At 42.9% G+C, this 24,251-nt stretch overlaps 2 protein-coding genes across 10 annotated transcripts in view; one reads left to right on the top strand and one right to left on the bottom strand.

Annotated features, from left to right (window-relative positions):
* GCSAML (germinal center associated signaling and motility like) overlaps positions 1–24,251 on the bottom strand; it is a 65,836-nt gene that overhangs the window by 41,224 nt on the left and 361 nt on the right. For 4 of the 9 annotated variants that reach the window (XM_063613572.1, XM_055234303.2, XM_063613571.1 and 1 more), the window contains exon 2: positions 23,381–23,728. The gene's annotated coding sequence lies outside the window, so the exon portion shown is untranslated. Of the gene's footprint in view, positions 1–18,623; positions 18,734–23,380; positions 24,174–24,251 lie in introns of those variants that run through there. The other 5 variants (XM_063613567.1, XM_063613568.1, XM_063613570.1 and 2 more) reach the window with 2 other exon arrangements.
* Positions 4,387–5,404, top strand: OR2C3 (olfactory receptor family 2 subfamily C member 3). The gene is given in 2 exon segments (XM_055234297.1): positions 4,387–4,893; positions 4,895–5,404. Coding segments are annotated over 2 exon segments (1,014 nt in total). The 5' UTR covers positions 4,387–4,389.

Genomic DNA, 24,251 nt, shown 5'->3' with positions numbered 1-24,251 from the left:
CCATGAGCCATTCTCACTCCTTTGATTATCAATTTTCTTACAAAATATTTTAAGTGCTTTCTTCTAGTTCAATCCCATTGTGATTTAAATACTTAATAATGTGTCCTTTAGACATGAATTTGAACAGAATCTAACACGTCTGCTACCACCGACTTAGAGATTTCCACTATTTGCAGGGCTTTAAAATCCCTTGGCTAATCTCCTATTTTTTTAATGCCACATGAATTGAATTCATGAATGTTATCAGTCTTTTTAATAAAATATTGCCTATTTTACAACATTTTCCACCCTGCATAAATGGAGATGATGTTGCTAGCTCACCATTAGTAAGTGACATTTTGAATTTTGTCATTTGTTTGTTGTTGTTGTTTTTTATGGTATTTAAGATAAACTGGGATCTCAGACTTTCTGTTAATTCCAATTAAAATTGATGAGCACTGATCCATTTAAATGATCTGATTTTCTCATGTGGCCTTTGATATTTTAGCAGGTTGCCTATGCTCTGCGATACAGTTTGTGACTGCCTAATTAACTCAGACAAAATTTGAACGCAAGATGTTTCCTGGCCGGGCGCGGTGGCTCACACTTGTAATCCCAGCACTTTGGGAGGCCGAGACGGGCGGATCACGAGGTCAGGAGATCGAGACCATGGTGAAACCCCGTCTCTACTAAAAAATACAAAAAATTAGCCGGGCGTGGTGGCGGGCGCCTGTAGTCCCAGCTACTCGGAGAGGCTGAGGCAGGAGAATGGCGTGAACCCGGGAGGCGGAGCTTGCAGTGAGCCGAGATTGCGCCACTGCACTCCAGCCCGGGCGACAGAGCGAGACTCCGTCTCAAAAAAAAAAAAAAAAAAAAAAAAAGATGTTTCCTTAACTTTCAGTATGCTATCTTTGTCTTAATGGCACAGTGTTTGGGATAGGGTTGCGTTTTGAAAAGTGAGTTTTTAATTGTGACAATTTTAGTGAATCTCTGTGGGTAAGCAAACCTCTTCCTTTACTGAAAATGCTATTTTTGTACTAAGAATCTGAGTATCTTGGGTATAGCTCCAGTATGACTAAGCAGCCCAGGGGCTTTGGATAAGTTACTAAACATTTCTAGAAGTAGATCAGATCACCACAAAGATCTCTTTTTCCTCAAAAATTCTACTAAACTATTACCTCATGAGTGACCTTGTGGTTCCTCTCTCAGCATCATTTACACATTGTCTGTATGTTATCAACTGTGAGTTAACAAAATTTTTATCTTTCCAGAGATGGGATATAATACTTACACCCACGGGTCATAACGCAGTTGTCAGTTTAACCTGTTGTTTTTCAGCTCACCTGCGGTGACTCTGTATACAGTATACCCACTTTGACTGTGTCATGACTCAGTTGTACCTAACTCCCCCAATCCCAGTTCATCTTTTCTCTCTTCATCATTCACATGATGAAAACATCCATGTTCTGACAGGTCTCAACTACCTCCCTGATTTGTTTGTTTGTTTGTTGTTGTTTTGAGACAGGGTCTTGCTCTGTTGCCCAGGCTGGAGTGCAGTGGCACAATCATGCCTCATTACAGCCTTGATCTCGTGGGCTGAAGCCATCCTCTGGCCTCAGTCTCCCAAGTAGCTGAGACTACAGGAACACACAGCCACACTCAGTCATTTTATTTCATTTGTTTGTAAAGACAATCTCTCACTATGTTGCCCAAGCTGGTCTCAAACTCCTGAGCTCAAGCGATTCCCCCCACTTCAGCCTCCCAAAGTGCTAGGAATACAGGCATGAGCCACCACCCCCGGCTTGCCTCCCTGATTTGGAGGAGGTTGGAATGTATTCTCCAGGATGCCTTCTCCCACAGTATTAATGCTTCCCTGGCCTACTATATACAGGCCAGACGATTGTCTCAGTATTCTGACACAGTAAGTTCACAATGGGACAGCTTCCACATGTGAATTTTAACAAATGCTTGGAGTTTTCTGAGCCTCATTTCTATACATGTACAATGGAAAACCTACCTGTATTTTTAAAACTGAATGCACGTGTCTGTTCATGTCTATTTTGTTTAATTGACTTCCAGTTACAGGGATAGGTAAATTCTACTCTCTGGGATTTTAAGAAGGCTGATAGTTAAGTTCACAGCTGCTCTGTTCCCCAAATTTGGGTAAATCTTAACTATAATAAATTGATTCTTCTTTTTAAAATACAGGCTAGAATTAATGTTTTTGCAAAGAAGGGCCCGAGAGGTCTTCAGGGACATCTGAAGCACACTGAAATTGTCCAGTTTCTGACTTTATGCACTGCTCCTGCTAAATCATGTTTGTTTTATTCCAACTGTACGAAAGCAGAGGATAGTCCAGACCCCTCTGCATGCCTCCGGTGGTTCCAAGAGCTCTTTCCTGACAACACTACTGAAAGTTTATGCTGAGTCCTTCCACTCTGCCTTCATATTACTCTAGTCCTGCCTCTTCTACCCCACAGAACCTTTCTAGCAACCTGTTTCACGATGCACGTCCATGAATATTGATTAAGGGACTACTGTGTATCAGACACTGGGTTAGACACTGGGGACCCAGAGGTAAACAAAAGACAAAACTATGTCTCCACGGAATTTATGATCTAGTGGAGCGAGACAGGTGGCAAACAAAAGAAATAAGAGTAGTTTATTTGTTATAAGATTATCACCTTATATAAAAATAATTCAGGAAAGAGAGAGAAGGGAGTTGTGAGGGTTTTCAATATTATATAATACAGTGAGGGAGGGCCTCAGTTATAAGGTGACTTTTCAAAAATGACCTGAAGAAGGTGAGAAAGGGGGTGTGTGGATGTCTTGGGGAGAAAGCACTGTAAGTATAGCAAACTGCAGCTGCAAGCCTTGTACCAAGACAATGAGGGTGTTGAGCAGCAGACTGACGTGATCATATGTCTTAATGTAATCCTCTGATTGCTTTCGTAGGAGTGAAGGAAAATTTCACCTTCGTCCTCTGAAATTTCACAGAAATCAACTGACAAATGGCAGATTCATAGGAGAAAAGACATACACATTTATTTGATCATAGTTTTACATGACAGAGGAGCCTTCAGATGAGGATCCAAAGATACAGGAGAAACTTCCCATTTTTATGCTTAGGTTCAAAGACATATGGACAGCCATGTAGAAATATGATTGAACATGAAGGGCATGATCTAATGCTGATGGACTGAGTGACGAAGCCCAGCAAGACCCATCTGTCAGACTCTTTTTGGCTTCTCTGAGCAGTGTTCCTTTTTTCTTGGTATGGAGTAAGACCTCTCTGGAATGGAGGTCTTATGACCTACAATCCAGTAAGGTAGGTCAGATAATTTATTTATGGCTATTTTTAACATAGAAAGGTGGAGGGAAAGTTAGAGTAACATTTTTAGGTTTTATGGCTGGCTTTGAGGAAAAGGGGCTCTGGTTTCTATGTGTCACCTTGGGGAAGAGGGATTCTAATTTCTATGGCTAACCACGGGGAAGAGTGAGGGGCCAGGGACAAGAAGGCAGGAGAAAGAGAAACTTTTGCTTCTGAGGCCTTCATGTTGGGCTATCATTTTCTGAGCCCCAACACTTTTTTGAGAGTACTTGGAAGGGGAGCAAAGGAGAAGCAGAGAGATGAGTTAGAGTATTAGATCAAAATTCAGATGGTAAATGATGGCAAGATGGGCCAGAGTGGTAGGAGCAGGGGTGGTGAGAAGGGATAAAAAACTGGATATACTCGGGAGCTACTCGGGAGGCTGAGGCAGGAGAACGGCGTGAACCCTGGGGGGCGGAGCCTGCAGTGAGCCGAGATCGCGCCATTGCACTCCAGCCTGGGCGACAGCGAGACTCCATCTCAAAAAAAAAAAAACTGGATATACTTAATGACAGCAAAAATTTTCAGATGATTGTGGAATTTGAGAGGGCACAATTTTAATGCCTGTACAGTGGTTCATCACATGAAAGACCACCCTCTACCTGACTAACCCTTTATTGCTAAACCTTTAGGTTGCATATAGATGTTGTTACTATAATATTTCAATTTTAAAAAACCAGTGCTAAGGATTTTGCATGAATGTCCATTTTCCCCAGACAGTGAACACCCCCCAGTCTTTTATTATACAGTCCAAGTTGGCTGTGAGGAAGGTAATGCAATGCCATCCACAGAGCTGTTGAGTGGCTACTTTTGAAAACAATGGGTATAAAATTTACTTTTAGCCAGGCATGGTAGTGCGTGCCTGTATTCTCAACCTACTAAGGAAGTTGAGGTGGGAGGATTGCTTGATCCCAAGAGTTGGAAGTTAGCCTGGGCAACACAGTGAGATTGTGTCTCTAAAAAAGAACAAGATAAAATGAACTAAAATTTACTTTTAATGTTTGGTAACTGATGTAATTGCTTCATGTCTCATGCCCTGTATGCCCTGGGCTCTTCCCACAGGTGGCCTTTTGCCCCACCCCCAGCATACAATGATGGAAATAGCCAATGTGACTTCTCCAGAAGTCTTTGTCCTCCTGGGCTTCTCTGCACGACCCTCACTAGAAACTGTCCTCTTCATAGTTGTCTTGGGTTTTTACGTGGTATCGATCTTGGGCAATGGCATCATCATTCTGGTCTCCCGTATGGATGTGCACCTCCACACGCCTATGTACTTCTTTCTTGCCAACCTCTCCTTCCTGGACATGAGCTTCGCCACGAGCATTGTCCCACAGCTCCTGGCCAACCTCTGGGGACCACAGAAAACCATAAGCTATGGAGGGTGTGTGGTCCAGTTCTATATCTCCCATTGGCTAGGGGCAACCGAGTGCGTCCTGCTGGCCACCATGTCCTATGACCGCTACGCTGCCATCTGCAGGCCACTCCATTACACTGTCATTATGCATCCACAGCTTTGCCTTGGGCTAGCTTTGGTCTCCTGGCTGGGGGGGTCTCACTACCAGCATGGTGGGCTCCACCCTCACCATGCTCCTACCGCTGTGTGGGAACAATTGCATCGACCACTTCTTTTGCGAGATGCCCCTCATTATGCAACTGGCTTGTGTGGATACCAGCCTCAATGAGATGCAGATGCACCTGGCCAGCTTTGTCTTTGTTGTCCTGCCTCTGGGGCTCATCCTGGTCTCTTACGGCCACATTGCCTGGGCCGTGTTGAAGATCAGGTCAGCAGAAGGGCGGAGAAAGGCATTCAACACCTGCTCTTCCCACGTGGCCGTGGTGTCTCTGTTTTACGGGAGCATCATCTTCATGTACCTCCAGCCAGCCAAGAGCACCTCCCATGAGCAGGGCAAGTTCATAGCTCTCTTCTACACCGTAGTCACTCCTGCGCTGAACCCACTTATTTACACCCTGAGGAACACGGAGGTGAAGAGCGCCCTCCGGCACACTGTATTAGAGAACTGCTGTGGCTCTGCCGGCAAGCTGGCGCAAATTTAGAGACTCCAGTCCCTTCTGAGAAGGAAGATCAAGTTTACGTAGAGCAAACTGACCTTCGAGGACAGGGCACTGGGGATGTCGTTTTTCTTCTAATATTGTTTGAGCTCAAGGTAGATGGAAATCTGAAAGGAATGTGCTCATGCCATTTCCAGACCAAGAAAATACATTTATTGTTTGCTAATTATCATAGTTTTGTTAAACTGCGTTGTTGGTTTTCGCTATATATACACATGTTGACTGTCATCTTGTTTTGTAAACTCCTTGCGTTGTTATACAGCTGTTCCTCAGTATCCGAAGCGGGTGGATTCCAGGACGCTCCGTGGATAATAAACTTTGATGATGCTGAGAGCGTGCGGGGAGACCGAAGCCGGCCTGTTCCCCGGAGCCCCCGGAGCCCTCCCAGCCCTCGGCCCTGCGCCTGGGGTGAGCTGGGCCCGGGACAGGCCGCGGCCTCCGCCTTGCAGGCTCCGGAGCCCCCGCTGTGGCTCCCCCGTCGGGCCCAGGCCTTGAAGCCGCGGCGAACCTCTTCCTACTCCACCTCGGGGACCTGATGGCAGCGGCGGCCTCCCCCAGCCTGGACCCCGCCGGCCGCGGGTCTCCCGGCCCAACCCTACCGACCCAGACCGAGACCGCGCCGAGCCGCCGGGACTCAGCGCCTTCGGGTGGCGGCGGTAAGCGGGGAGGAAACATGGCGCCGCCCAAATGCGCCCGGAGGCCGTTAGGCTGTGGAGGGCGAGGAAGGCGGTCCAGAGGCGCGGGCTCGGCTGCCCGTTTAGGCCACGGAGCCGACAGGTCCACGTCCTGGGCGACCGCTCTGTCGCAGTTGGGCGAGACCTACCTAGGCCTGATGGGTCGTATTTCCAAGACATTTTCAGATTCTGTCCATTGTTTGTGTGCATTTTATTACTTCTGTATATAGAGGTGACGACGCTAAGCTTTTTTGAAATGTCTGTTCCTTCTAGATGTTCTGAAGTACCTGATATATGTTAAAATTAGAGGTAGTAAAATGACACATTTTGTAAATAACTTTTTGTTAAAATTCATAGGAAATGTTATTTTGTGGGGGGGATGGCATGGTGTTTGTGGACTGGTTCAGAGAAGGAGGGGAAAAGGGAGGTGCAGAGAGCTCTAAGCCAGTGTGCTTACAGTGACGCGAGATTCACCAGTTTCTTATGATTGTGCATTTTGTTTTACTTATCTGTGTATACAGTGTATCTAAAGGACAAACGAGTCCTAATTTACAACAGCTAGTCTTTCTAGATGTTAAAGAACTATCAATAGAGTAACCTATCAATAAAGTTCACCTCTATCAGTAGAGTAACCTCATTCTCTGCCTGATGATTCAAAGGCATGGGAAGACCAAGTCAACCACGTGGCAGTTCCTGTTTTTGATTTTATATATGTATATAATGTGAAAGTAGTCTTTCCTTTGGTACTAGGATCTTCCAATTCACTGTATTAGTCAGGTTTCTCCAGAGAAACAGAACCAAAAATATGTGTAGAAGAGAATACATACACAAATACACACACACACACACACACACATCCCGATGGAGAGAGAGAGAAAAAAAAGAGTGAAAGAGATTGAGAGTTAAGAAATAGGCTCACACAATTTAGGGAACTGGCAAGTCTGAAATTTGCAGGGCAAGCCAGCAGGCTGTAAATTTTGACAGCAGTTGATGTTGCAGCTTGAGTTCAAAGTCTGGAGGCAAAATTCCCTCTTTTTGGAAACAGGTCAGTCTTTTCTCTTAAGGCTTCAACTGATCGCATGAGGCCCACTCACATTATAAAGGGTAATCTGCTTTACTAAAAGTCTACTAATTTAAATGTTAATCGCATCAAAAAAAAAAAAAAAAACCTTCACAGTAACACCTAGGCTGGTGTTTGAACAAAAACTGGGCACCATAGCCCAACCAAGTTGGTACATAAAATTAACCATCACACCAAACCCAAACATTCAGTGAAGTGAAGCAAAATTCTTCAGTTGGATTATTATGCATCAGGTACAAGACACTCTCATGTCTTCTTGGTTTCTGGACTCATGTATCAGGTTATGGTGACTGCAGGTTTAGGGCATACACCGCAGCCTGTAGGAAAGCAGTGCTTATTTACACAGTATTGTTTCTCAGCTTCAATAACTAAACCTTCAGCAGGCCATTCCATCATTCAATAAAGCCCATTCCATCATTCAGTCAAGCCCACTGCTTCTGAATACTGAGGTATGAAGTAAGAATCATGAATTCCAAGGGCGATTCTATTGCCACACCCCTTTTGCTGTGAAATATGTTTCCTGGTTACAGGTGATATTGCAGGGGATGTCATGGTGATGGTTAAGGCTTTGTTCATTACATAAATGGTTGGGGCATGGAAGATAAAACTGTCCCCAGAATATTATTCTGTCCCTATAAAGACTAACATTGCTTACTGTATGCTCAAAGGAGTCCAAAGTAATCACTATGCTACTAGTCCAGCCAGACGCCTGGAAATAGTGCCAAATCACATGCTAACCTTGGTGAGAGAAATGTCATAATGCTGAGCCCATTCATGGTTTCCATCCCTGCTTCCATGTTAAATTTCTCATAGGCCCAATGAGCAAGCCTGCTGGCAAAAAAGATTGACTGATTATCTACTAGATGAGTCATCTTATCTACCATACCATCAAGACCCATCTCTGCAGTGGATGCCCTCTCATGCGCATTTATGTAAACCAAATATCTTCATGATCTGTGCACTTTTCAAGAAATTCTTCAATGTCCTCTTCTCCAGATTTGCCTGCCATTAATTTTCCAGCCTTGTTCTTCACAAATCTCTCAGCAAAATAATAACCTGTTATCCAATGCTGCTAAATCAGTGCATATCCAAACTTCTGTGCCTGTCTCCTTCTATAAAAAATTAACAACCAGCTAAACTGCCTGTAGTTTGACCACTGGGGAGTTTCCCTTCCTCACCATCTTTCAGCACCACCTGGAGGGGTACTGTGGTATAATGCCATTTGCTTCTTTCTGTTGCTGGTGTATAATGCGGATTCATTTGTAAACTGGCCCATGCTTTTTCCTTCTTTAATAGTTGGCTAAACATGAAATATGAGTGAGATCATGCAGGACTTGTCCCTTTGTGTTTGGCTTATTTCACTTAACACAATGTCTTCTAGGTTTATTCATGTTGTGAAGAGAGGATTTTGAATGCTCTCACCACAAAGAAATGACAAGTGTTTGAGGTAATGGATATGTTAATTACCTTGATTTGATCATTACACAAGTATACATGTATCAAAACATCATACTGCACCCCATAAGTATGTACAATTGTTATTTGTGAATTAAAAACAAACTAAAATGAAATTTAAAAAATAATTATACAATTTTGGGGGCTTGGGGTGGGGGAAGGGAAAGTAAAAAAGCAGGCAGCAGGTACTCTAGGAGTCAGAGACACATGATAACATTAGTATGAGTCAGGAAGGTAGGAAATCAAGTTTTGACATTTTTTACTCAGTTTAGAACCCAAAGACTGAAGAAACAGAAACAAATGGGGGAAATCATAACTTTTAAAGTATTAGATAAAATTTTTAAGAAAGTTAAATATTGCATGTTCTCATTCATATGTGAAAGCTAAAAAAGAGTTGATCTCATAGAAATAAGCAGAACAGAGGATACTTGAGGCTGGGAATGCATAGGAGGAGTGGGGGAATGAGAAGAGACTTGTTAAAGGATACAAAATTACAGCTCCATTGGAGGAGTAAGTTCTAGGGTTCTATACCACTGTGGGATGACCATAACAATAATATATTCTGTATTTTCAAACAGCTAGAAGGAGGATATTGAATGTTCCCAGCACGAAGAAACGATAAATGTTTGAGATGATGGATATTCTAATTACACTTATCTGATCACTACACATTATGTGTATCCAAACATCACTATTTACCCCACAAATATGTACAATTATTATATGTCCACTAAAAGCTAAAATAAAAAATTTTCAGACATTCAAGATCTGAAGAAAAACTTCAATCTGAATACTAAAAATTTTCCCTAACCTCTTGAAAAGATTAATTAAAAATCTCTGGAGTTTGGATGCACTGTAATTTTCCTCTGCCAGTTGATGGCTTTGTTTAAGCTCAGTAGTCAAGTTTGTAGAACCTCCAGAGAAAGCAATGAGGAAGTGGCAGTAGGACCCTCTGGGACCCATTACCCCAAATATCTGTCATCTTCTTGACCTCAAGGCTGGGAGTCAATTCAGGACAGGAGTGCAGGTCCTCATCAGTTTATTTTGGGATAGCAGACAATACAGACCCTCCCAGAACCATGAGGACAGCACTGGGCTTTGCCCTGACCATCCATCAGCCCCTGTTTGGCACAGAGGAGAATGATGACCATAACTGACACTTTCCTCCAACTGCCTTAAATGCTCAGGCTGATTGGTCATGTGCTCACCCAACTGCTCCCTAAATGCTTAACAGAAAATGAAGACATCCTCTCCAGAACCCAAGGAAATACACTTGAAATGTGATTTGTGCCTCAGATTGGCATCCAAGAAGAACTGAAAGAAACACCAAGCATTCCACACAATTTCTGGCTCCATATCCAGTAGAACTATTGGAATCTTCCAACATACCCATCTTGAGGCAGTAAATCCTGAAAGAAAGTGAAAGAAGACCTTTCTAAATAGAGGGAAGTCCCATCTTACTTGGATTTAAGTTATAGTAAATGAAGAGGAAAATGCTAACATGCCATATTGGACACCACTTGTCTTTCGATGCCAGGTCCCTTTTCAGCCTAATATGTCAGAATTTTCTAGGCTCCACCTTTTCTTTTATTCCTCTTGCAGCAACCATAGGCTTTGATGGCTTCTCACAAGACAGAAAACCTGGGTCATCCCAAACCTGCTCTGTGAACCCTCTACTTCATGTATGGGTTTCCTCCCATGCTGCACACTGCGAGGGTCATGCATCACCACAGCATGCACAGCTGAGAAATGTGGAGAGTGAAGGACCCAGGCCACGTTGACTGTGGGGATGTAAGCCAGTGGAGACACACTTCCTGAAATAAGATGCATTTCACAAAGCTCCCAGGTTCCAGAAGGATGGAGCACCAGTCACCCTTGGTCATGGCCAAACCCTCTTTGTCCTTGCCCTTTCCTGCCCTCTGGGATCACAGAACATGTGCACTGGACACAGCTTCTGCCTTGGAAACACCCAGACTAAGGTAATTTCTCACACACCAGTTTATCTTCCAGCTTCTGTCAGAACTTTAGGTCAAGTGTTGTGAGCCAGATAGAGCAAAAAATATAAACTTTAAAAATTATAATCGGGGGTGGAGCCAAGATGGCTGAATAGGAACAGCTCCGGTCTCCAGCTCCTAGCCCCAGCGACACAGAAGACGGGTGATTTCTGCATTTCTGCTTGAGGTACCGGTTTCATCTCACTAGGGAGTGCCTAACAGTGGGTTCAGGACAGTCGGTGAAGCGCACTGTGCGCGAGCCGAAGCAGGGCGAGGCATTGCCTCACTCGGGAAGCGCAAGGGGTCAGGGAGTTCCCTTTCCTAGTCAAAGAAAGGGAAAACAGACGGCACCTGGAATATCAGGTCAGTCCCGTCCTAATACTGCGCTTTTCCAACGGGCCTGGAAAACGGCACACTAGGAGATTGTGTCCCGCACCTGGCTCGGAGGGTCCTATGCCCACAGAGTCTTGCTGATTGCTAGCACAGCAGTCTGAGATCACGCTGCAAGGCGGCAACGAGGCTGGGGGAGGGGCGCCTGCCATTGCCCAGGCTTGCTTAGGTAAACAAAGCAGCCAGGAAGCTCGAACTGGGTGGAGCCCACCACAGCTCAAGGAGGCCCACCTGCCTCTGTAGGCTCCACCTCTGGGGGCAGGGCACAGACAACCAAAAACTCAGCGAGAACCTCCACAGCCTTAAATGTCCCTGTCTGACTGACAGCTTTGAAGAGAGTAGTGGTTCTCCCAGCACGCAGCTGGAGATCTGAGAATGGACAGACTGCCTCCTAAAGTGGGTCCCTCACCCCTGAGCAGCCTAACTGGGAGGCACCCCCCCAGTGGGACAGACTGACACCTCATTCAACTGGGTACTCCTCTGAGACAAAACTTTCAGAGGAACTATCAGACAGCTGAATTTGTGGTCTCACGAAAATCTGCTGTTCTGCAGCCACCGGTGCTGACACCCAGCCAAACAGGGTCTGGAGTGGACCTCTAGTAAACTCCAACAGACCTGCAGCTGAGGGTCTTGTCTGGTAGAAGGAAAATTAACAAACAGAAAGGACATCCACACCAAAAACCCATCTGTACATCACCATCATCGAAGACAAAAAGTAGACAAAACCACAAAGATGGGGAAAAAACAGACCAAAAAAACTGGAAACTCTAAAAAACAGAGCACCTCTCCTCCTCCAAAGGAACGCAGTTCCTCACCAGCAACGGAACAAAGCTGGATGGAGGATGACTTTGATGAGTTGAGAGAAGAAGGCTTCAGACGATCAAACTACTCTGAGCTACGAGAGGAAATTCAAAACAATAGCAAAGAAGTTAAAAACTTTGAAAAAAAATTAGAAGAATGGATAACTAGAATAACCAATGGAGAGAAGGGCTTAAAGGAGATGATGGAGCTGAAAGCCAAGCTTCGAGAACTACGCGAAGAATGCAGAAGCCTCAGTAGCAGATGCGATCAACTGGAAGAAAGGGTATCGCTGATAGAAGATGAAATGAATGAAATGAAGAGAGAAGGGAAGTTTAGAGAAAAAAGAATAAAAAGAAATGAACAAAGCCTCCAAGAAATTTGGGACTATGTGAAAAGACCAAACCTACGTCTGATTGGTGTACCTGAAAATGATGGGGAGAATGGAACCAGGTTGGAAAACACTCTCCAAGATATTATCCAGGAGAACTTCCCCAATCTAGCAAGGCAGGCCAGCATTCAGATTCAGGAAATACAGAGAACGCCACAAAGATACTCCTCGAGAAGGGCAACTCCAAGACACATAATTGTCAGATTCACCAAAGTGGAAATGAAGGAAAAAATGTTAAGGGCAGCCAGAGAGAAAGGTCGGGTTACCCACAAAGGGAAGCCCATCAGACTAACAGCTGATCTCTCAGCAGAAACTCTACAAGCCAGAAGAGAGTGGGGGCCGATATTCAACATTCTTAAAGAAAAGAATTTTCAACCCAGAATTTCCTATCCCGCCAAACTAAGCTTCATAAGTGAAGGAGAAATAAAATACTTTACAGACAAGCAAACGCTGAGTGATTTTGTCACCACCAGGCCTGCCCTAAAAGAGCTCCTGAAGGAAGCACTAAACATGGAAAGGAACAACCGGTACCAGCCCCTGCAAAAACATGCCAAATTGTAAAGACCATCGAGGCTAGGAAGAAACTATAGCAACTAACGAGCAAAATAACCAACTAACATCATAATGACAGGATCAGATTCACACATAACAATATTCACGTTAAATGTAAATGGGCTAAATGCTCCAATCAAAAGACACAGACTGGCAAACTGGATAAGGAGTCAGGACCCATCAGTGTGCTGTATTCAGGAAACCCATCTCACGTGCAGAGACACACATAGACTCAAAATAAAGGGATGGAGGAAGATCTATCAAGCAACTGGAAAACAAAAAAAGGCAGGGGTTGCAATCCTAGTCTCTGATAAAATAGACTTTAAACCAACAAAGATCAAAAGAGACAAGGCCATTACATAATGGTAAAGGGATCAATTCAACAAGAAGAGCTAACTATCCTAAATATATACGCACCCAACACAGGAGCACCCAGATTCATAAAGCAAGTCCTCAGTGACCTACAAAGGGACTTAAACTCCCACACAATAATAATGGGAGATTTTAACACCCCACTGTCAGCATTAGACAGATCAACGAGACAGAAAGTTAACAAGGATATCCAGGAATTGAACTCAGCTCTACATAAAGTGGACCTAATAGACATCTACAGAACTCTCCACCCCAAATCAACAGAATATACATTTTTTTCAGCACCACACCACACCTATTCCAAAATTGACCACATAGTTGGAAGTAAAGCTCTTCTCAGCAAATGTAAAAGAACAGAGATTATAACAAACTGTCTCTCAGACCACAGTGCAATCAAACTAGAACTCAGGATTAAGAAATTCAGTCAAAACCGCTCAACTACATGGAAACTGAACAACCTGCTCCTGAATGACTATTGGGTACATAATGAAATGAAGGCAGAAATAAAGATGTTCTTTGAAACCAACGAGAACAAAGACACAACATACCAGAATCTCTGGGACACATTCAAAGCAGTGTGTAGAGGAAAATTTATAGCACTAAATGCCCACAAGAGAAAGCAGGAAAGATCCAAAATTGACACCCTAACATCACAATTAAAAGAACTAGAAAAGCAAGAGCAAACACATTCAAAAGCTAGCAGAAGGCTAGAAATAACTAAAATCAGAGCAGAACTGAAGGAAATAGAGACACAAAAAACCCTTCAAAAAATTAATGAATCTAGGAGCTGGTTTTTTGAAAAGATCAACAAAATTGATGGACCGCTAGCAAGACTAATAAAGAAGAAAAGAGAGAAGAATCAAATAGATGCAATAAAAAACGAAAAAGGGGATATCACCACCGATCCCACAGAAATACAATCTACCATCAGAGAATACTACAAACACCTCTATGCAAATAAACTAGAAAATCTGGAAGAAATGGATAAATTCCTCGACAAATACACCCTCCCAAGACTAAACCAGGAAGAAGTTGAATCTCTGAATAGACCAATAACAGGTTCTGAAATTGTGGCAATAATCAATAGCTTACCAACCAAAAAGAGTCCAGGACCTGATGGATTCACAGCTGAATTCTACCAGAGGTACAAGGAGGAACTGGTACCATTCCTTCTGAAACTATTCCAATCGATAGAAAAAGAGGGAATCCTCCCTAACACATTTTACGAAGCCAGCATCGTCCTGATACCAAAACCTGGCAGAGACATAACCAAAAAAGAGAATTTCAGACCAATATCCTTGATGAACATTGATGCAAAAATCCTCAATAAAATACTGGCAAACCGAATCCAGCAGCACATCAAAAAGCTTATCCACCATGATCAAGTGGGCTTCATCCCTGGGATGCAAGGCTGGTTCAACATACGCAAATCAATAAATGTAATCCAGCATATAAACAGAACCAAAGACAAAAACCACATGATTATCTCAATAGATGCAGAAAAGGCCTTTGACAAAATTCAACAACCCTTCATGCTAAAAACTCTCAATAAATTAGGTATTGATGGGACGTATCTCAAAATAATAAGAGCTATCTACGACAAACCCACAGCCAATATCATACTGAATGGGCAAAAACTGGAAGCATTCCCTCTGAAAACTGGCACAAGACAGGGATGCCCTCTCTCACCGCTACTATTCAACATAGTGCTGGAAGTTCTGGCCAGAGCAATCAGGCAGGAGAAGGAAATAAAGGGTATTCAATTAGGAAAAGAGGAAGTCAAATTGTCCCTGTTTGCAGATGACATGATTGTATATCTAGAAAACCCCATTGTCTCAGCCCAAAATCTCCTTAAGCTGATTAGCAACTTCAGCAAAGTCTCAGGATACAAAATTAATGTACAAAAATCACAAGCATTCTTGTACACCAATAACAGACAAACAGAGAGCCAAATCATGAGTGAACTCCCATTCACAATTGCTTCAAAGAGAATAAAATACCTAGGAATCCAACTTACCAGGGATGTGAAGGACCTCTTCAAGGAGAACTACAAACCACTGCTCAATGAAATAAAAGAGGATACAAACAAATGGAAGAACATTCCATGCTCATGGGTTGGAAGAATCAATATCGTGAAAATGGCAATACTGCCCAAGCTAATTTATAGATTCAATGCCATCCCCATCAAGCTACCAATGACTTTCTTCACAGAATTGGAAAAAACTACTTTAAAGTTCATATGGAACCAAAAAAGAGCCCGCATCGCCAAGTCAATCCTAAGCCAAAAGAACAAAGCTGGAGGCATCACGCTACCTGACTTTAAACTATACTACAAGGCTACAGTAACCAAAACAGCATGGTACTGGTACCACAACAGAGACATAGATCAATGGAACAGAACAGAGCCCTCAGAAATGATGCCGCATAGCTACAACTATCTGATCTTTGACAAACCTGACAAAAACAAGAAATGGGGAAAGGATTCCCTATTTAATAAATGGTGCTGGGAAAACTGGCTAGCCATATGTAGAAAGCTGCAACTGGATCCCTTCCTTACACCTTATACAAAAATTAATTCAAGATGGATTAAAGACTTATATGTTAGACCTAAAACCATTAAAATCCTACAAGAAAACCTAGGCAATACCATTCAGGACATAGGCGTGGGCAAGGACTTCATGTCTAAAACACCAAAAGCAATGGCAACAAAAGCCAAAATCGACAAATGGGATCTCATTAAACTAAAGAGCTTCTGCACAGCAAAAGAAACTATCATCAGAGTGAACAGGCAACCTACACAATGGGAGAAAATTTTTGCAACCTACTCATCTGACAAAGGGCTAATATCCAGAATCTACAATGAACTCAAACAAATTTACAAGAAAAAAACAAACAACCCCATCAAAAAGTGGGCAGAGGACATGAACAGACACTTCTCAAAAGAAGACATTTATGCAGCCAAAAAACACATGAAGAAATGCTCCTCATCACTGGCCATCAGAGAAATGCAAATCAAAACCACAGTGAGATACCATCTCACACCAGTTAGAATGGCCATCATTAAAAAATCAGGAAACAACAGGTGCTGGAGAGGATGTGGAGAAATAGGAACACTTTTACACTGTTGGTGGGACTGTAAACTAGTTCAACCATTGTGGAAGTCAGTGTGGCGATTCCTCAGGGATCTCGAACTAGAAATACCATTTGACCCAGCCATCCCATTACTGGGTATATACCCAAAGTCATGCTGCTATAAAGACACATGCACACGTATGTTTATTGCGGCACTATTCACAATAGCAAAGACTTGGAACCAACCCAAATGTCCAACAACGATAGACTGGATTAAGAAAACGTGGCACATATACACCATGGAATACTATGCAGCCATAAAAAATGATGAGTTCGTGTCCTTTGTAGGGACATGGATGAAACTGGAAAACATCATTCTCAGTAAACTATCGCAAGGACAAAAAACCAAACACCGCATGTTCTCACTCATAGGTGGGAATTGAACAATGAGAACTCATGGACACAGGAAGGGGAACATCACGCTCCGGGGACTGTTGTGGGGTGGGGGGAGGGGGGAGGGACAGCATTAGGAGATACACCTAATGCTAAATGACGAATTAATGGGTGCGGGAAATCAACGTGGCACATGGATACATATGTAACAAACCTGCACATTGTGCACATGTACCCTAAAACCCTAAAGTATAATAAAAAAAAAAAAAAAAAAAAAAAAATTATAATCACCCTCAACATGGCAAGCTTCTTATGGTAAGAAAGGAATGCAAGAATTCAGAAACCAACCCAGAAAATAGCAGGTTCAAGATTTCTTGACGAATAAATTCACTTAATAGATCACAGATATTTTCTCATCGCAACACATGCTGTGCACAGGTATATTTCAAACCTAATGACCATGGAATGTCTCATTTTCATTATTACAAACAAAGCTACAATAAGTTCATGTGTATTGAAATCCTTGCAAACTTGACTAGTAGCTCAAGATAAATTTTAGAATAAAAAATCAAATGGTATTCACATGTATATACTCTGAAGCGTATATCTGGTCTTTAACAGGTTTCCAGGCATACAACTACTAAAATCCTTGGATTCCTTAAAGTGGTACTTGTATGTTAATGAGTTGACAAATGGCTAGTAGTCCCTAGCTAGCTTCAGGATGGGAGCTGGACACCTGAAAGACCAAGGCAGAATTAGAGAATTAAGATAGTCAGACCCAGCCCCCAACCTCCGTGGAGGGAAGAAGGGATGAATGTTAAGCAGAACACCAATGGCCAGTGATTTAATCAGTCATGCCTACAGAATGGTGCCTCCATAAAAACCCTCAAGGACTGGGTTCAGAGGGCTTCCAGATAGCTGAAGACGTGGAGGTTCCTGGAAGGTGGTGAACCTGGAGAGGGCATACAAGCTCCACAGCCTTTCCCTATACCTCACCCTATGCATCTCTTCATCTGCATCTCTTGCAATATCCTTTACAATAAACTGCTAAATGTAGATGCCTCTGAGTTCTGTGGGCTGCTCTAGCAAATTAATCAAACCCAAGAAGGGGGCTGTGGTAACCCAGACTTACAGCTTATTGACTGGTCAGACGCACAGGTAAAAAGAACTTGAGGCTTATAATTGGTATTGGAAACGGGGATGTCTTATGAGACTTAGCCCTCACCCAGCAGACCTGGCGTTAAAACTGAATTGAAGGTGTCAAAACTGAATTGAAGGACACCCAGCTGGTGTCTGCCACAGGACTGATTGCTTGGTGTATGGGCTTAACCCCATCACCTTTAGCCACAGAAGTCTTCTGTGTTGATTGTTGAGTGAGAGAATAGAAAAAGCACTTTAGTTTGTTTTTCGTTATAGAACATGTTGACATTATGTGGACATATTTAAATTTCCCTTTAGATACCAAATTCGTACTTTTGCCAATAATGTGTACAAAGGCATATATTCTCACAATTTCACTAACATTTGATTTTGTCAGTAACTTTAGTTTTACTTGTAAATCTTACCTCAGTATCATTTTATTTGGCATTGATTTAATCATTAGTGAGGTTTAACATCTTCTGGTATGTTTTGGGGCTATTTGTTTCTTCAATAAATTGTTTTTTTCTTAAATTTTCATTGTTTTACCTTTTTGCTTACTGATTTGTAGCAGTAGTTGACATATGATTCTACACATCTTTGTCATCATATAAGTGTTGAATCATTTTTCTAGTGGGATGTTTTATCCTTTTGCTGTTTTGTTTGTTTCCTTTGTGGTACAAAAGTTTTAAATGTTATATGTATTAAATGCTATCAATCATGCCTTTATGCCTTCTAGTTGTGGGACTGTTCATTATTTCATTCAAAGAAATGAATTATTATTTAAACATGGTTTATGTATGCAGCCTGTACTGGAGGCTGAAGATGCAGGAATAAATAACTGATATCCCTGCTTTCATGGGATGCAAAAGTTCCGGGAAGAGAGAATACTCACCAACAAAGCAAGCAAATGAGAATGTCGGTTAAGAGATACGATCAACTGCCATGCAGGGTGAGCCTGGAGAAGGTGACATGAGGTCTAGGGACTGCCACTTGAGCTCTCCCCTGAAACAAAGGAGGAAGTCACACAGCATGGGTATGAAGGGCATCCCAAGAGGAGGGAGTAGCCAGTATCAAGGCTTTGGAAGAGGAAGGGCTTCATGTGTAGAAAGGCTGGTGAGGCTGAAAGAGAGTAAGGGAAAGAGTGGTGGGAAGTGAGGTCTGAGAGATCCCTCAGGCCCGGGTAATAAATGTCTTAGAGACCCTAGATGCATGGAATTTCATATTTTCAGACTATTTGGAAGAAGTAAAGGGCATGATAAGCCTTCACGCTTGGAGTTATGCTTAGAAATGGCCTCAGATCTTCCAGATTGTATTTATCTTCTCGTTTTATGGTTTCTATTTTATGTTTAAGTTTTCAATTCACTGCATCTGCAGAGTGTGTGTGTTGGGTGTGTGTGTAAGACAGATGTTGTTTTCCAAATGTTCAGTCAATTGTCCCAAAACAATTTATTTCACTAGCTGTATTTTCATTATTTGCTTCAAATTATACCTTTACCATATTCAAAATTTCGTATATGTGCAAATTTACTTCAGGAATATCAATTCTATTAATATTAATTTATTTTATTTAATTCACATTTGTAACACACTTTTAATAGCTGTTGATGTATAGTATATTTTGTCATCTAGTAGAACAAGGCATCAATCATTATCTATTTTTCTAATTTAGACTTTTCATGGTTGTCACTATGTTCTGCTCTACCAAGTTAAAGTCACAGCTAGTTTCCTCCTAACCCAAAACAATATCTTATTGGGACTGTGGTTGGTATTGAACTACATTTTTAAATTAATGTCTGGAAAATTTACCGTGTTTGCAGGACCAAGACTTCCATGTGGATAATGAACAAAGGAACTGAAACACAGGAGTGGGATCATGTCATAAAGTACTTACTATGGGTCCTGATGCCTCACTTGACTATGAATCCTTGGTCAATAAACCCACCTCTCTGAACCCTGTTGTCTTTATCTGTAAAGGGTGGCAAAAACACCAGTCTTGAAAGGTTTCTGCAGAGAATTAAGTAATGAGAAATTGGTACTCAATATAGTGACTAGCACAGTAAAACCTCAATGAATGTTAGGAATTATTCCTGTCTATATATGCATGTAGATCTTTTATTCCTTCAGGAAAGATTTCCAGTTTTCTTCATATAGGTCTTGATTATTACTTGATTATTACACTGCTGTAACAGAGACCAAAACTACAGTGGTTCAAAGGAGATAAAGTGTATATAGGTTGAAGGGGCATCTGTTCTGTAGGAGGTTGCCAACCCCAAACTGCAGAGCAAGAGCTACTGACAAACAGTAGATGGAGATTCATTTATTTACTAAAAATGATAAACATTTTTGATACAATACAGAGGATTTCATATATATTTTCTAAAACTAGACTGTTAGCAATGTGAAGCTGTATTTGTTAGAGCACTCAGAAAAATTTCTCATTAAAAGTTATACATTATGTTTTTCATAAACGGTTGAAAATGCTTACAACCTTGTAACAGTCTCATCAATTCTGTTATAATGAATACTGAAGGTATACAAAAATTGAGTGGATTCTCAATTTTTTTGGATTCCCAATTCCTAGTTGGGTGGATGGTTAGAAAGGTGCCTATAGGATTTTCTCCTTGCAAAAAAAAAAAAATGCAAGAATGTAAATTCAAATTCTAAAAGATTTATTTCACCACAGAATAAAATTTTTTTTCTAACACAGTTGCTTGACTAAGTTTATATAGGCCCACACTAAATGCATGTGGTGTAGTGCCAGAGGCAATGTCTAGTACACACCAGGCTAAGCATACTAAAACTGTAAGACAGAGCAGTGAAAAAATTCAGAGGCTTAATAAGAAACACAGAAGATTGCAACAAACTTCTTTTCCCTTTCAGAAATCAGAACATAAAGTAGTATAGATGTAAGTTGGTTTCCCCTTTTCCCTTTTTGCAATGTCCATAATTTTTTTAACCTCTAATAATCCAATGAGGAAATCTGAACTGAAAATATAAGGAAAGATTGTCCTGCTTAAAGAAACAGCTATTTGAACATAAGAAAAGAAATTTGAAAACTACGCATTAACCTAAAGAGTTTAAGCCTTTAAAAAAAAGGCAAAAACGTATCCAAATTTGATCAAGATGTGCTTTATTTTCTATAACTTCTAGGAAGTTTGTAGTACAACTGTATTAGGGGTCTCCAGAGAAACAGAATCAATAGAAGATGTGTGTGTGTGTGTGTGTGTGTGTGTGTGTGTGTGTGTGTGTAGAGGTGGGGGTACTTATTTGAAGAAACTGGCTAACTCAATTATGGGGGTTGGCAAATCAGAACTCTTCAGGGCAGGCTGGAGACTCTGAGAAAAGTTGATGTTACAGCTGTAGTTTGAAAGCAGATGTAAGAACTCCTCCGTCCTTGTAGGACCTGAGTCTGTTTTCTTTCTCTTAAGGCCTTCAACTGAATTGGATCAGGCCCATCCACATCATGGAGGGTAATCTACTTTACTCAAAGTCTACCGATCTAAATGTTAATGTCATCTGAAAAAATACTTTCACAGCAATACTCAGACTGGTATTTGACCAAATATCTGGGTACTACAGCCTAGTCACGTTGACACAAAACTAGCCATTACAGGAACTAAGTAGTTCATGGAAATAGATGCAATTTCATTTATTTTTAGAGTAATCAGAGAAGCTCACCTTTATTTTTTAGTGTAAATTTTAAAGGAAAAATATGAAGTAAAAACTATGACTTGCCACTAAATCTTAAAATATTCCTACTTCAGAAATGTCAAAAGGTGAAAATGCATGAGTTGAAAAAATAGTTTCATTTTTATCATAATTAGTATGATTAACATTATCACTGTCAACATATCATCATCATTTATCCTGGCAAACTCTCCCATGCTAAGCAGCTGTGATTTCCTTGCTCTACAAACTCTTTGAGTCCATATCTTCCCACACACAACCCTATGTTTCCTTAAAGTGATATTCCTAGATTTTCCTCTAGTACAGACGTATGGGTTGCTTGGAAGCTTGTTCCAACAGAAACTCTCTAAAGCAGTGACTTTCAAACTTTTATATCGGTGTATGAAACACATTTCACACACACATACACACAACTGACTCACTACCATGCATAGTCCTCTGTGAAATTTTCTAATCCATTTTATGCTAACCTAGAATAACGAATGTTTGCCGCATTTAAACTGATGTTGTAAGTGGCATATAACCTGAAATGTAAAGGAAACACTGCTCTTAGGCAGGTATGTGTTACTTGCTTAGGGCCTGAGGGGGCAGGTAACAGCGTGAGGAAGTAACAGTGTCATCTGCACAGGGATCTGGAAAATTCAGAACAAAAGGGCTAGTCGGAAGTAACAAGTGTACCCCAGAAAACACACACCACAGACACACACGTGCGTTTCTGCCATGCTGTCTCCTTACTCTTGTATCTGATCTAATATTGACATTACCGCTCAGTGGAATTGAGAGGTGACAGCGTGCTGGCAGTCCTCACAGCCCTCGCTCGCCCTCGGCGCCTCCTCTGCCTGGGCTCCCACTTTGGTGGCACTTGAGGAGCCCTTCAGCCCAACACTGCACTGTGGGAGCCCCTTTCTGGGCTGGCCAAGGTGGGAGCTGGCTCCCTCAGCTTGCAGGGAGGTGTGGAGGGAGAGGCGCAAGCGGGAACTGGGGCTGCACGCGGCACTTGCGGGCCAGCTGGAGTTCCGGGTGGGCGTGGGTTTGGTGGGCCCCCCAACTCGGAGCAGCTGGCCGGCCCTGAGCAGTGAGGGGCTTAGCACCCAGGCCAACAGCTGCTGAGGGTGTACTGGGTCCTCCAGCAGTGCCGACCCACCGGCACTGCGCTTGATTTCTCACCGGACCTTAGCTGCCTTCCCGCGGGACAGGGCTCAGGACCTGCAGCCCGCCATGCCTGAGCCTCCCACCCCCTCCATGGGTTCCTGTGTGAACCGGGCCTCCCCGATGAGCACCACCCCCTGCTCCACGGCGCCCAGTCCCATCAACCACCCAAGGGCTGAGGAGTGTGAGCGCACGGCGCAGGACTGGCAGGCAGCTCCACCTGCAGCCCTGGTGCAGGATCCACTGGGTGAAGCCAGCTGGGCTCCTGAGTCTGGTGGAGATGTGGAGAACCTTTACGTCTAGCTCAGGTTTTGTAAACACACCAATCAGCACCCTGTGTCTAGCTTGAGGTTTGTGGATGCACCAATCAACACTCTGTGTCTGGCTGCTCTGGTGGGGCCTGGAGAACCTTTGTGTCGATACTCTGTATCTAACTGATCTGATGGGGACGTGGAGAACTTTTATATCTAGCTCAGGGATGGTAAACGCACCAATCAGCACCCTGTCAAAACAGACCACTCGGCTCTACCAATCAGCAGGACATGGGTGGGACCAAATAAGAGAATAAAAGCACGCTGCCCGAGCCAGCAGTGGCAACCCACTCGGGTCCCCTTCCACACTGTGGAAGCTTTGTTCTTTCGCTCTTTGCAATAAATCTTGCTACTGCTCACTCTTTGGGTCCATGCTGCTATTATAAGCTGTAACACTCACCGCGAAGGTCTGCAGCTTCACTCCTGAAGCCAGCAAGACCACGAGCCCACCGGGAGGAACGAACAACTCCAGACGTGCCGCCTTAAGAGTTGTAACACTCACCGTGAAGGTCTGCAGCTTCACTCCTGAGCCAGCGAGACCACGAACCCACCAGAAGGAAGAAACTCCAAACACATCTGAACATCAGAAGGAACAAACTCCGGACACGCCGCCTTTAGAACTATAACACCACGAGGGTCTGCAGCTTCATTCTTGAAGTCAGTGAGACCAAGAACCCACCAATTCCGGACACAGAATCACAGTCACAAATGAGCTGCAAAGCAGTCATTATCTGCCTGTAAAACCCCACTGAGGAAAGAAGCAGCAGCATCTCTCTTTCCACCAGCACATCATCTCTTGCAATGAACTCTTTTGCAATTAACTTTGAAGGACATGGGGCAGTCAGTCCACCTGCAAACAAAGATATAAAGTCTGAGACCCCCGAAAGAGAGAACACCTTGCTCCATTCACATTCACATCCCTGCTGCTTTTTTCCTTTTTTTTTTTTGTTTGTTTGTTTGTTTTTGTTTTGAGACTGAGTCTTGCTCTGTTGTCCACGCTGGAGTGCAGTGGCACAATCTCGGCGCTTTTTTCTTTTTTTAGAGATAGGGTTTTGCTCAGTTGCCCAAGCTGGAGTGCAGTGGTGTGATTAGAGCTCACTGAAGCCCAAACTCCTGGGCTCAAGCAATCCTCCCGCTTCAGCCTCCCAAGTAACTAGACTAAAGGCAGGCGCCACTAGCCCGGCTAATTTTTTACATTTCTGGTAGTGATGGGTTCTCGCTGTATTGCCCAGGCTGGTCTGGAACTGTTGAGCTCAAGTGATCTGCCCGCCTTGGCCTGCCAAAGAGCTGGGACTGCAGGCGAGCGCAGCGGCACCCGTTCCCCACCGTATTATTAATGGATGCCATTGTGCAGTGTTGTCCTGAAGAGAAAA

Source organism: Symphalangus syndactylus, chromosome 19 (assembly GCF_028878055.3).
Source record: "Symphalangus syndactylus isolate Jambi chromosome 19, NHGRI_mSymSyn1-v2.1_pri, whole genome shotgun sequence".
In the NCBI taxonomy this organism is placed as follows: domain Eukaryota; kingdom Metazoa; phylum Chordata; class Mammalia; order Primates; family Hylobatidae; genus Symphalangus; species Symphalangus syndactylus.
The sequence above is the reverse complement of the archived record's forward strand: the minus strand, read 5'-3'. Positions and strand labels throughout refer to the sequence as shown.